The 14,208-nt window shown below is 41.7% G+C and overlaps 1 protein-coding gene across 4 annotated transcripts in view; it reads left to right on the forward strand.

Moving 5' to 3' along the window:
* Positions 1–351: 351 nt before the first annotated feature.
* The window catches only part of STRN (striatin), a 70,339-nt gene continuing 56,482 nt past the window's right edge, over positions 352–14,208 (forward strand). For all 4 annotated transcript variants that reach the window (XM_033011027.2, XM_033011026.2, XM_033011028.2 and 1 more), the window contains exons 1-2: positions 352–740; positions 13,975–14,078. In XM_033011027.2, the coding sequence (XP_032866918.2) occupies positions 438–740; positions 13,975–14,078 (407 nt within the window). In that variant the 5' untranslated portion in view covers positions 352–437. The remainder of the gene's footprint in view (positions 741–13,974; positions 14,079–14,208) is intronic.

The following is a 14,208-nucleotide window of genomic DNA, read 5'->3' on the forward strand; positions in this document are numbered from 1 at the left end:
CTCCTGCCCGGCGCTGCCCTGCCCCTCCCGCCGCGGTGGCTCCCCGCGGGCCGCCTGACCCCCTTCCCCCCCCCAACAGCCGACCGGGCCCGGGGGGGCATTGCCAGCTTCCCCCTGCCACGGCGTGCCGGTCTCTACCCCGGGACGGCGCGTCACGGGGATGAGGCTCGCTCGTCGTAACGCCGTTCCTCGAAATACGGGCAGCGCCGGGGGAAACCTTCCCGCCGCCCCGCCAGCCAGCGGAACTACATTTCCCAGAATGCCGCGAGAGGGGCCGGGGCGACTCGCTCCCCGGCGCTGTCCCCGCCGGGCCGCCGTAGCAGCCGGCGGGGGCGGCTGTCAGGCGGTGACGGCGGGCGGGACGCGCCCAGGTTGTTGCTGCTGCCGGGACGCGGCTGGGTGCGGGCGGCGGGGAGCGCGGCAGACCCGGCTCGGCCATGGACGAGCAAGCGGGGCCCGGCGTTTTCTTCAGCAACAACAACAACAATAACGCCCTGCTTCTACCGCCGCCGGCGGGCGGGCCGGGGCTGGAGCCGGGCGAGGCGGCGGCAGCAGCGGCCGCCGCGGCGGCAGCAGGAGGAGGAGGAGGCGGCGGCGTCTCAGCCTCCGGAGCCGCCGCACCGGTGTCGGCGTCCCGGGCTCAGTACAGCGTGCCGGGCATCCTGCATTTCCTGCAGCACGAGTGGGGCCGCTTCGAGGCGGAGCGCGCCGAGTGGGAGGCGGAGCGGGCGGAGCTGCAGGTAACACCCGCGACCTCCTTCCCCCCCCCCCCCGCCGCTTCGGCTCTGGCAGCCGCTCCCCTCCGGCAGCGCAGGGCCGGGAGACACCCGGAGGGGAGCGGCCGCCGTAGGCGCTGTCCCTGCTTCCCCCTTGTCCCTTCCCCCGTGAGGGAGCGGCCGCCCGGCTCCGCCGTGGGCCTTCTCCCTCCCCTTCAGAGGGCGGCCGCCCCCCGCCGCCGGGCGGAGGGGCGTGACATGGCGGCCGGCCCTGAGGGGAGCGGCCCCTGCCCGCCGCGCCGCTCTCGCCGCCTCTCCGGAGTTTTCCGGGTGCCCCTCCGGGGCCGGCCGCCTAAACTTGTCATCAGTTTCATAACCCACTGTTCGCGTTTGCCCCCGGCGAGCTGCGCGCCCCGCTTGTGCCGCAGCCCCTCCGGCCCTCGGTGCCGGCTCTCGGCCCCCAGCCCAGGCCTGCGGGAGCCGCCGCCACCCCTTTAGGGGGACGGGACGCGTTCTGTCGTGGTTTTAGTTGAAAAGCGGTGGGGTTGTTACGGTCATTAATGCGTTAAAGGACTGATAGGGATCTTGTGGTTAAAGAACTTGTGAACTGCTGGCCTTGAGCCATTACTGACAGATAGACTTCAGCGGTGGGCAGGGTACCTTAACTCTAATAACAGTCGATAATGTGATCTTCATTGTTGTTCCTCTTTGGCTTTGTTTACGAGAGAATAACCTGTTGTAAACCGTAATGGTGTCCACATAACCAGCAGCCCGCTGTTCGGGTCTCAGCTGGCCATGTTTGAGACTGAGAAGTGACCACTTGGCTTCCTTTTTAAGTCTCCTTTCTTTGTCTCTTGCTTCCTGCCTATCTCGTTTCTTTCTATGTCTTTCCTTGAAAGTACTGTCTTTGTGAAGAGAGTCTTGAGCCTATTTATTGAAGTGAACCACTCTGGTTTTTTTGGTTTTTTTTTTAAATTAGTAGGGAAGTCATCTTTTTAATTGTACTTTCTATGGTGACATCAAAGACCCACTCTGAGGAGAGTGGCAGATGTGACATTCTTTGCTGAGGGTTCCCTTGGAGGAATTTAAAGGAAGCGGTCATAAGGACAAGACAGTAATTTTTATTTTAACTTCAGTGATTCAATGAAAGGCTTGTTTGTAGCTGAATCATGTTTCTGTTCACTACATCCAGTAAATACTATGTAGAAAGTAACTAGCTTAGCTATGTAGAAGAATGTCACGTGTCATATATCCAGTGGAGTCTCATAAATACCTTGACATTTTTTCATAGCTGATACAGATCTCAAAAATTGCTTTGGAGAAAAAAAAAATCTGTTTTATAGGACCTAGGAAGTTCAGCCAGTGCGTTAATAGTAATAACACTTTGCATATTTATGGTGCCCTTCCAACAGAGGCTAGCACGGCATTCCTCCGCCCCCATGTATCCCTCAAAAGCTTGGTGTTATGGATGAGACGGAAGGAAAGAAGTAGAATATTTAAACTATTTGCCAGAGTCATGTGTTACCAGTGGCAGAACTGGGAATATAACCTGATTACAAGTTGTTTGCTTGAATGCCTTTGGCTCTTGCCAAAATATCTCAATAAAGTTATAATTAGCTGTGGCTGGCATTGCCACAAGCTGTAACAGCATTTATCTGCTGCAGTCATGCAGGTGCAGAATTCTTGGCCGTCTCTGTAGACATCAAGCATTACGTCTGCTGTGACCATTTGCAGTTCAGTGTTCTTTGATCCATGTGAGAGGTTTGTGTTAGGGGTTCAGCAACTACAGGATGCCTTTTAGGAATTGTATGTGTACAGCTGAAAGATGAGCAGCATTAATTAAAAACCGGTTTCATACTCCTTCTGAAGACTTTTGTTGGCCTGTATATTTGGAAATGTTTAACAGAATGATGGAAATTTGTGGTCAGGCAGTTTCTCTCTCTTGTGATAAAGATGCAGTGCTCCTGACTGTACTTTACTAGTCTTCTATCCAACGTGAAGTTCAGTGTTAGATTATTCTCTCTCTTGGGAGGCTGTGTGGCAGAGGACCTATTTTGTATGGTTGTCTTAGTGTCCCATAAATTTTTTCTGCAATTCATCTTGTTTCTTGGATGTAGACTTTTTTTTTACCTCTGTTTTTTTACCTGCCATGTTATTTAAATACTTCAGATACTTTATGCCACAGTATTACCATGCTTAGCTTCTACTTCATAGCCGTTGGTTAGTTAAGCTATACCCTCTCTCCAAAAAGCACGTTGTAAGTCAGTCCCACTGTGATTTCCCGTCTTCCTTTTCTTTTCCTCAGGGCTTCTTTTTATTTTCCTCTTTTTCTTTTCCTTGTAATTAATTGTGTGGAACTAAATGTGATATTCAGGTAGAGTACCTTTCCGTTGTGTTACGTGATGCTTGTTCAGGTGACCCACACCCAAGTTTATAACGTGTCAGTTGGCAGGCCAGGCAGCTTACTCTCTGGTCTTAGTTACTGGTCTAGTACTGCCTTTCCAAGGTTTTTCTTCCTATCAAGTGCCTGTATTTTTCTTTCCCTGGCAAATATTAATGTTTACTCTGATTTTCTAATTATTTTTCTTGAACTTTTTTGAAATTATTGTTGTACCTCTATTACATCATCTTCTTCATTCGGGGTGAAAGAAGACTTCAATATTTGTATCTATGCAAGTATCATTAATAAGCTATGTATTTCAAATAAGAATGAAAACAGATTCATACAGGGTTCCCCTAGATGTTTATCTGCTAATTACATATTTCACTTTTGATGCTTGCTTTCTGTTTATGGTACTTCGACATCTGCAGATTGAAAAATTATCCTAGGAATCAACTTTCATGATGCCCTATGAAGTAATTCACTAGAAAAAATACTGACATTATTAATCCCCCATTTTAGTAGTCACAAACTGTGTTTTATAGCATCATAATTTATTTTCATATCTTTTCAGAAACAAGTAATTTTCATTTTCTTAGCTTCTTCTAGCAGCTGCCTGGGAGAGTTGACAAGAAAGGGTTTCCTGTTCTGCAAAAGTTTTAAACTTTTTTTTTTTTTTTTTCATCCTGCCTTTTTCTGGACTGTGTTTCCAAGGCATTTCAGACTTGTCATTAAGTATTGGACAAGCCCATCCCAAAATAGCCAAGAGTTTGATCAAATGCATACGCAGGGCACTGAAATTCCTCCTTGCTTAAGGCAAGCAGGGTTTGAACAGCCTCCCGTGTTGGTGTCTTGCCTTAACCAAATGTCTTCTGGCTGGCTGGAGGTGATTCTCTGTTGTGGATGTTATTTCCCTTTTAATTAGCCATCTGCCACCCCTGGGAGAGAGCGATGGGGCCTCTGCCCCCGCAGCTGGGACCCCCGCAGAGCCGAGCTGCCGATGCACGTCCTTGTCCCAGCCAGCGACAGAGCTGTTGAGCTCTGCTGCTTCTGGGCTGGATGAGCTTGGAAGGCGCTTGTGTGTGTGTATGGCTTTTGTTTTGACTAGAAATTTTGTCTTTGCAAGCAATGCATATGTTGCTGTGGAAAGTTTTGCTTCTGACAAACGTTTTTCTGGCAAAAATGCTGGTTTGCAGACTTTGGCATTTCTCCGCATTTCACAAATGTTCTAAATTGCAACAAACTGCTATGCTGTATGCAACTGTGTGTATAGGCACCCCGTATCCTGCTAAGAAATTTTCTAGCTCTTGTCATTTTCACTACTAAAGTTTTAATTTCTTCTCATTGATAACTGTTTCTTTAGAGTAGTGGACTGCTTTGGAGTAGCAGGACCTGATAGAGTTAGGTTAAAATTATTTTTCCTGGGTAAACTTTCCTTTAAAAAGGTTTGCAAGGAAATTATGGAGAATGGGCGCATACAATGTGCTTGTCTTTCCACAACTTTGTTAAAAATATTCCTTGTAAGACAGTGCCAAAAAACCCCCCAAACACCCAAATGATAGGGAGTTAATGAAAAGAGATAAAATGTGGTTAAATGATAGCAAACAACTGTAATAGAAGGAATGCGATGGCAATTATAGATAAGCACTTGGTTATGGAAGTCAGATTTAGTAATGTTAGCTCTCTGGGGGGGTCACGGATAGTGATCTTACCCCTTGCTCCTGCTTTTCTGAGGCAAGAGGCGGGCAGTGAAACGCAGCGCTCTGTGTGGAAAGATTGTGCCCTTGGAGATAGACGAGTTAAAGTAATGAGGAGAAGGGGCAAATCAGACAGATGGCTATGGCTATTTATAGTATGGTTTAGGACATTCGTTACTTGATTCAGAAGTAGTTGATATTTAGTTTGTTGGCTTTTAGAGAACGGTCCTCTTAATGGATTAAGTTTCTAGTTAAAAATCATTCTGGTAGGTGGGTAATCCAAAAATATTGTTCAGACAAAAAGTAATGAGCTGTGAGTTGATGAAATCAGTTACTTAGTTAACGGAAAACTCCTAAAGATTTGGTTTGGCCAATAAAATAGAAAATAAAATACCATTTGAAGAAGTTTTGTATAAGATTTTCAAATACGATGTGAGTTGAATCTCTGACATTCTCTGTGAAAGGTGAATTGGCAGAATTGCTGTAGAAGTCTTCGATAAAATATTTTTTCTCATCAGGCAGTTATTACAAAGAAAACAGTGATTAATGTTAAATTCCTCTCCACCCTAGAAGGACAATATTTTCAGTTTTATTGTTTTAAATATGTCAGAAAAATAAAAAGAAAGGGGGAAGAAAATAAACCATGGTCACAATACTGAGGCATGTTTAGTTGGGAAAGATGATGCTAAATGGGTCTTGGTGACTACCAGATATCCTTTATTTTGCTAAGCTTTTTTAGCAAACTTTCAAATTGCCAATTTCATGTGAAGCGAAAGAGAGAGGCTTCTCTACTCTTCTTTCCTGTTTGGTTATATGAATGTTTGCCAGCTAATCCCAATGCCCATTGATAAACTGTCATGGTTTCTTTTATTTAAGTCAGGAGGACTAGTGGGAGTAAATCTTAGGCAACAAAAGAGCTGTGTTATAGAAATTTGCAGCTTTTGTAGAGAGGTAGAATGTAAATACAAACTGATGAGGCTGGTTCTTGGCAGGTCTGTACCTGGTTTTTATAGCAGTTTGATTTTTGTTTTTCTTTAAATTGTGTAAGTGATCGGAGCATTTTGCAGCATCAGATTTTCCCATTCTTCTCAAGTCTGTTAAACCTATAATAAGTCAAATGAAAATGTGTTTCTTAAATGGATCTAACTCTTTTAGGGAAGTGCTGCTGTAAGTATTGACCTGGCACAAACAGAGAGTTTTGCAATGTTACATTGTCTCCAAGTAGTCTTTAAAGCTTACAAACACTTCTCAAAGGAAGTTGCACTTCAGAAAGTAAGAGGATTTTCTGATTTTCATGATTTGCTGTAGAATTATTGAATTAACCAAAAATGGAATAAGTTGTATACATGCTATGTGGAAAACTTTGTTTTTTGATGTCACGTTTAGCATATGGTGAAACATCCTAACATGTCTTTACTAGTGAACGTTTATAATTGCAATCGCTATCTGTGTCCTACTCAAATTGTGGCCCTTCTTTTTCTGTTGAAGGTCTTGGCCCATGTCAGTTTTATTGCAGCAGGGGTAAGTAACCCTGCACTGTTTGAACAGCAAGTTGCAAATATAACTCAGCCATTATGGATGTTTCAGTAGACACTGAAACTTTATTGACTAATTCTAGAGTAACAGGCTGATGTGAAATTCCCCAAGGAATATCACCTGCATCTCCAGAGACTTTTGGTTCATCTTAATTTAATGCTAAAAGAATTAAGGCCTTACCAATACCAAGCCTCAACTGAAACTGATATCCATACACAGTTTTCTGAGAAAACGGGTATTGGTCAGCAACCTACTCGCGTGTTTGGCTTCACAAGGCTGCCAGGCCTTGTCAAGTCCTCCTTTCTAAGTTCCTCAGATAAAAAATGGCAAGAACTGATTTAGAAACAGATGAAGGATTGTTTTATTTTTAAATGCTGAGAAACGCTTATATACTTGAAACAGCTTTTCTGAATCACTTCAGAGTGCTCAGGATCCAAACTTTGCAGACAATACACTAGAAATAAACATACTTTGAAATGTGAAAACAAAGATTCACTTTGGCATAGTGACCTGTTCTGTATGAAACCTGTATGGATTCATCTAGATGATGTTCTTTTCCTATTTGAAGAGTTTGCTATGTGCTAGCTAATATTGAATATTTTTAAAGTAACTTAGTGACAAGGTAAAGATCGCAGTGTGGCAAGACTGCATTTTTTTCTGCTCTTAGCCAGGAATACGTTTCCCTTTATGGCAGTCACATAGGGCAGGATTGCAAAAGCATCAGAACAAACATGGCATGCATGATATTCATATCCAAGCTTGTAAACAGGAGGTGAGAACTAAATCAGTTATTTTTGTATCTGTTTCACTTGATGCTCAAGTCACTTCAGGGTGGTGGTGCATGCTTGAGTACAAGGAGTAGCTGCTCCTGGCTGTGGGAGCGAGAAATGGGAGTGTCAGTTGCCTTTGCAAACGCTTATGTGGTCAGGTCTGGCTCACTCCTCCTTTTGTTATCAAAGCCAAATCTAAAAATCTCCAGATTTGTTCTCCCATGCCTTGCTATACTCAAGTGATGCATTCAGCCTGTGTACTTGCATGGTCTCAGTTTAAATGTGGGCCGTAAGTCTGTTTATCAGTCCTGATACTGACTGCAGTTGCTGTATTTCTGCCTTTCTTGTACAGCAAGTGAAAAGGATTTACATTTGAACATTTGCAATTTGGATTCCCGCTCATAATATGCAATTCTTTTGTGACATGTCATTGCAATGTTGCCTATAGAACTACATCACGTTTAAAATTTGCTTTCTTTTTGTCCTTACATCAGTCTGCATGGAGCATGCTCCAGGGACTCCAAAGATAAAAAAAAAAAAAAGTTAACACTCACCACTTAAGTGCACTACAAAAATGACTGCAAGATGAGAGAAAATTTTTGCTTATGAAGAATGATTAAATAAGCTGAATATACGTTGCTTGGCTAACTCAGCAAGTGTTTTGATGTTTGCAGTTGTGAGAACAGTGAAAGGCAGGACTGAAGAGTGGATAGAAGACAGACAGGCTATCTGAACAGAGAACTGCCTAGTAAAACACTTCAGTCGGCAGAAAGAAAAGTATTCCTCTTGCTTGAGATGCTTAAATTAGTAATCAAGGTATTGCCAGGAATAAATTACTAAACAATTTTTGATTCTGGATGATCTGTTAGGAGGTTTGAATCCACTGATAAGAAATGGTTTTTCAAACAATCTTTTCAAAGACATGAAGAATGTAAGTAAAGGGCTTTTTCAACCATCTTTTTTTTTTACCATAAGCTAAATCTTTGATCTCTTTTGGATGGTTTAATTTTTTCAGGGCTTAGCAGTGGTACTAGATTTAGGGCATCTCTGAGAAGTCCAGCAAAATAAAATCGGCAGTAGCAGATTGTGCTGTGCATTAGTCCCACGAGGTGCTGTCGTCCAGCCTGAGCATGCAGATGATAAAAGGGATGAAGCGCTTCTGTGCGGGGTGAAGCTAAATACGCCTCAGTGCCTGCCACTCCTTTCAGCCTGTGACCCCCCCAGTTTTGTGTTATCTTAAATGGCTACAGGCGCCAACAAAAGCTTCCTAGTCTCTTTTGGCACAGAGTGCTAGCTGGTGTGTGTTGCAATGTTAAGTATGGTGCCTGAAAAATTGTTTGCCACTTGTACTAGACCGCTGATATTTCTCTTCACCCCTTTCCCGTACCTTTTTTTTTAATCTTTTCTCCTCTTACCCCCCTTCCCTCCCCGGGCATACTTACACTTATTTACAAACATACTTAAATATGTAGCACTTCAGTGAGCCAACTATAATCTAAAATACTGAGCACCCTGGCAGCCTGCAGAATCCTTCTGGCAGATCTCGGCAGACCGGTTAGCACGACTGTTCCACACTGATTCATCTGTGTATGTATTTAGTTATTTTAGCTATCTACATATTTCTTGCAGTGCTTCTCTTGCAGGTTTTTTTCCCTCCCTTGTTCTTTTTCTCCCAACCCGTGAAGACCTTGCTGTTGAATTACAGAAGCAGTATGTACAGAATTCTGTGTCGTAGTAGCTCTTGCTTTGTCAAATGATGCCTGTTGATCTTCAGTTGCCCATAAATTTGAAGTAAAGTTTACTTTAAAATATTAAGATCAATATTTTAAAGAAAAAAATTGGAAGGTTTTTGTAGTTCTTGAGTCTTAAGAGTTTTTTGAACAATCACCTTTTAACTTGAAATAACTGTAGAATTCAGGAACTGATTGAAGTTGATACTAAAAATGCATCATTTTCTTAGCAGCCATAGTATTGTTTCTTTTTAGACATTTTCTTTAAAGTTAAATAATTTTTTAGTCTTTTACTGTTTTGTAATGCAAAGGTATCAGCCTAAAAGGGTGTGCAGAAATAATATACTTTTTAGAATCCTTGTTGGTGGTGGCTGCTGATTCCAGGAAGTGTAAATTTCAGTTTACTCTTTTAAACATTGGTAAAAATCCAAAGTTATTAAGATGCAATTTCATTATTTGATTATATTGTTATGGCTGCTGAGCCCATATTAGGAAGTCAACAACATTTAAAAAAAAGTTGTTTCTAACCCAGTGCTACCTAAAACATTGCTTCACCCATTTGTCCACAGTAACGTGACCTTAGTCTTTTGAGGAATTTCTTGACAATGTTATCGCCCATGAGAATTTTTTTTTTTTAACGTGAGAATGAATGTTAGTTTTAAAGTCTCTTGGTAAAGTAGTGGAATAGTAAAATGGCTACAGTGCTATTAATTTAGACCAGATACACATGGAACGTCTTCTAAGTTTTGATGCAGTTGGTAATACTAAAAACTTTAATGAGATAAAGTGAAAAAAACCCAAGAAACTGGCCTGTACAATTGTAGCTGAAATAGACTGTTCCAGGCATTTCTCTTCCCAATATTCTGTTTGGTTTTTTGTTTTGTTTTGTTTTTTTTTTTCTCTCTCCTGACTCTCTTGATTTTAATTCCACAGTTGAGCTGTAATACAGTAACTTGTAGCACTTAGCCTGGAATAAACTTGAGGCAGATGCTGCCTTGATTCCTCGCTGTGGAGCCAGCGGGGCCGGGTGCTTTATGGAGATGATGCGCCCCACCCATAAGGCGAGGAACAATATGAGTTTTTGTGTGATCCCCGTAGGCGGTTTAGAGGTTTGCAGTGACTAGCTTACAACTTGATGCATTTTAACCTTATGAGCTAGAAGGTCAATTGTCGCGGAACCTGTTTGTTGGGCATATTTGTGAATTCTTGAAATTTTTGGCAAACCTTCCCAGGAGTGGCCGAAGCACTAGCGTAGGATGGTGTCACAGGTCATTTAGAGCAGAAGCAATCCTCCTTTGCTCCCCTGCTCCCTCAGGTAGCGCAGGCTTTGGGTTTGACTTGCCCTGAAGCTGCAACCATAGGAAATGGCCTGTGGAATCTGAATCTGTTGATCAAATCCCGTCATTTATGTCCGAATTATAAGAAAAACTATAGTCGTGCAGTTCAGTTATACTTCTCATCGTGTGTAAGCCCAGACTGCCTACGCGTTAAATGTTTGCACAGACATTTAGACAGGTGTTGGCTAAATATTTTGGTCGGAAACGGTGATCCTAGAGTTATCACTGTTTTATTCTAGTGACTGAGAAAATACTGCTAGAGCTCATCATTTGTCATTTTAGATATTTAAACTCAGTGTACTCATTTATACTACAAATCGTTTCATTTATGGTATGAACATTTAGGTTTCTCTGCATGTTTTCAGTTAATTGCCAAACATCATAAAGAATCAAATCTGCTTATGTCATATGGACTGTTACAGTATTACTGTTAGTATAAAATATCAGTTATTATTTTAATGCTGTCCTTACATGCATTACAAACAAACCTGAATATTATCATTAAGAATGTCTTAAATAAAATTTGAGTTTACATATATAGCAGATGTTTTGTTGTCCACTGAGGCTGATTTAATTGTAATTATCCAGTACTTACATAAATGAGGGATAAGGGTTGCTAACATCCTGTGAGAAAGAGGGGGAATATTCTTATTACTTTTTGTATATTCTGACAATGACCAAATGTAAGCATTCTTATTTTCAGAGCCAGAATTTCTCAAAAATAATGAATATTGGACATAGGGATGTTCCTTAGAAGAAAAGCATGAACAAACTGTGCTAGAAACTGTGCAGCCTCCAAGGAGAGAGCAAAATTATTCTCAAGCCCTCTGGTGCATTTGTCTGTTTCTTGATTTGCCAATAAAACTACTGATCTGTAAAGTATATAGTAACCTTGAAAGATCCTTGCAATACGCTTGTGTATGGCTGGAGAGACAGTTCTTGGGCCATGAATTCCACTCTGTTGTTGCTGCATGCTTTTCAGGCAAGAAACACAAGAATTTCTTGCAAATCCAGGAAAAAGAAGTTGTAAGACATCAGTAAGAGCATTGGCATACCGCTGACAATAAAAGATGTCCAAAGAATCAACTAATATTTCTTCCAGTGCTCTTTCTTTCTGTGCAATATATGTGTAATACATACAGCCTGCCAGTGGCCCTGAGGAGGGAGAGCACAATCCTTTTCCTTTATGTTGAATCGTAAGATGTAGATGCTTCAGCTCCAGAAATAGAGTTAGGAACATTATTTAAATTATTTTATGTGCTTAAGAAGCTTCTGGTAACAGTTTTGAATTTTGTTTCTCAAAGGATAAGTCAGACAAGTCATGGAGTCAGGCCTGCCCGGTTTCGGAAGCGTGACTCTGCTCATTTTCACATGAAGGAGCTGTCGTATGATATTTCTTAATCAAATCCATTTATCTCTCTCTCTCTCTCTTACAAAAGTAAGATGTCGAAACTATTGAGAAGTTGCATTTTTTTCTTTGTTTAGACTGCTACCAGTGGAAGATGACTTTAACCTCAACTGTTAGCATGGTAATACTGGTTTGACCTTTGTAGTAGAGCAGTGTGTGAGCCGGGCCGTTACTGGCTGTCCTTTGGCAACCTGCTGGGTGAAAATTCCTCATTCCAGCTTATGTAGTCAGTTTGTTTTTGGCTAGAAATTTCTTGCAGACAGCAGGTCACATCATAGATTGCTTCAGCTTGTGTCCTGATGGCATTGGATGATCTTTTTCATTCCAGCCAAATGCATATTTACATCACGTTTTACTGTTTTCAGTAGTGTGCTTTGACGTTCTCTTACTTTTTGGCTAGAAGGGCACTTGTTTGTTTCTGCTGGGCCTGTTTAGAGGCAGGGAGAGAGAAATCACTATCACAGTGCACATTATAATTTGGGTATCTGTCCAGTTGCTACAAACGAAGGTGTATGTGCTTGAGGTGTTCCTCCTGTTACTGAGAGTTGACATGCTTCTTGCACTGTTAGATTCTTCAGGGTAGGAAATACTGGCTACAGCACCAGCATTTCTTTCTTCTGTGCCTTTCCCTAAACCTGAGCATAAAACAAATGTTAGAATTCAGTTGTAGCTTCTTTGTTCATCACAGTTTGAGTGTTAAGTGAGGAGAAGCTTGATGCCAGAGTGACAGAGGCCTTTCTTTTGATTCAGCCGACGTTTTTCTGGCAGTCAAGTGCATTTCCGCCATTGAATGTGAAGACCAACTTCATTGGAGAGCAGCCAGTGTTTTTCACTCGTCATAAACTGGCTGCTCTAGTCGGTGACTTGTGGTTAAGGATACTTCAGGTGTCTGTCAAGCTGTTTACTGGCAGTACTTGAGCAATGAAATTATGTCAGCTGGTGTCATATTTTAGAGCAGCTGCTATAGCTGGCCACCAGCAAATGGCCTTTTGGAGTAAGATTCATCTTGCCTGATCTCCAAAATTCAACTGGGTTAGTTGCGTGCATTCCCTTTGTAGTTGGTGGAGAGAAAACAGCATTTACAGACACTTTTTCTCACCCTGGGGTAGAAATCTTAAGTCAGACAAGTTATTCTTTAGAGGAGTCTGTCTCCATTAACTAAAATATCTAGGGACTCCTTGCAAGGTTGTGGCAGGTGAGGGATACTCCTGCTCGTTTCTCTCTGGCTTTCTTAAAGATTGGTAAAGACTGCAGTACCTACAGAACACACTGCTTAGAGAACTGCAGTGGGCATTTTTATCAATGAAAGGCTTATTAGTCTTCATGTTCAACAGCTGATGGTCTAGACTAGTTGCCTTTTGTCCTGTTTTTGCTTCTCAAGAGACAGATGAGATATTGGGAGACTTAGCTGCAAAGGTGACAGAAAGCTTCTGATCCTGAAAACGGCAGGTGGCTTGCAGTGGGGGTGAGGCTGAGGCGTGAAGTGGTGACTGCCTGTAGGTATTTTTGTCTAAAAATGTATTCATGAGTTCAGAGAGCACAGGAATCTGCCTCTTATAATGGACTTGATTTGAGCATGAGGTACAAAATCAGGTAGTTCTGCCTTTATGATGAGGAGTGAATGTCTTGTATGTATCATAATTTTCTAATTAAAGGAGATTTTTCAGTCAACTAAATATTTACTCTCTGCTGGAAGTTGGTAAAGGTTAGGTGTCTGTTTTCCACTTTTCTTTGTTTCTATACCATTTCTCTCCTTGTCACTCTCACCAAAATATCTTTCCCTGTTACCCATTTCGTCTCTCTCTTAATTACAGCATTTCTGGAGAGCTTTCTTTAACCTATTTTAGTAAGTATTATAATGAACACTTGGCATTGTATTACAAACAGGGTTTTATTTTTCTTTCGGCTGAACATGCTGTACTTCAGTTCTTTGACTAGTATCATGTATCTAACATATATCTATAGAACAGTACACTAATTATATACTACTTCAGTTAGTGAGCAGAAATACTTTATCATTTCCTGCTTCTTATTGCTAAATGCTTCTATCTGCTGCAGGCTTTTTCTGTGCTTATTTTATCTATTTCTTATCCTTTATGGAATGTTTAGCCAAAAGAGGAAATAAACCCTGTCAAACAAACTAAAATTGCTTTATTTCATATGTTGGGGTTTTTTTTTGTTTGCCTTTTTTTTTTTTTTAATCTGTAATGAGTGTGTAGTTTAGAACACTTATCTATGAAGTGTTTAGTCTAAGCGTTTAATGTTTGTGAAACACAATAAGCCAGTTTCTTTTGAACTGTACAAATAATTTTTAAGATAGCTTGTAGGAGACACACACTTAAGAGGTATGCTGAATGGTTTTGAGGATGCAGATACTAAATTGAACGCTTCCTTTTGCAGGCTCAGATTGCCTTTCTACAAGGTGAAAGGAAGGGACAGGAAAATCTGAAGAAGGATCTGGTGCGAAGAATCAAAATGCTGGAATATGCACTTAAACAGGAAAGGTACGCTGTTTTAGTGATGAGTACACAACGGAGAAATTCTGAAGACATATTTTCTTTTGTCTTTGTATTTGACAAAATTTCTCCTGTATGTATTCAGCTCTCAAGCTGACAAATATTATACTAAGTAAAC

This window comes from Tyto alba, unplaced genomic scaffold (assembly GCF_018691265.1).
Source record: "Tyto alba isolate M040663 unplaced genomic scaffold, T.alba_DEE_v4.0 Super-Scaffold_16, whole genome shotgun sequence".
Classification (NCBI taxonomy): Eukaryota; Metazoa; Chordata; class Aves; order Strigiformes; family Tytonidae; genus Tyto; species Tyto alba.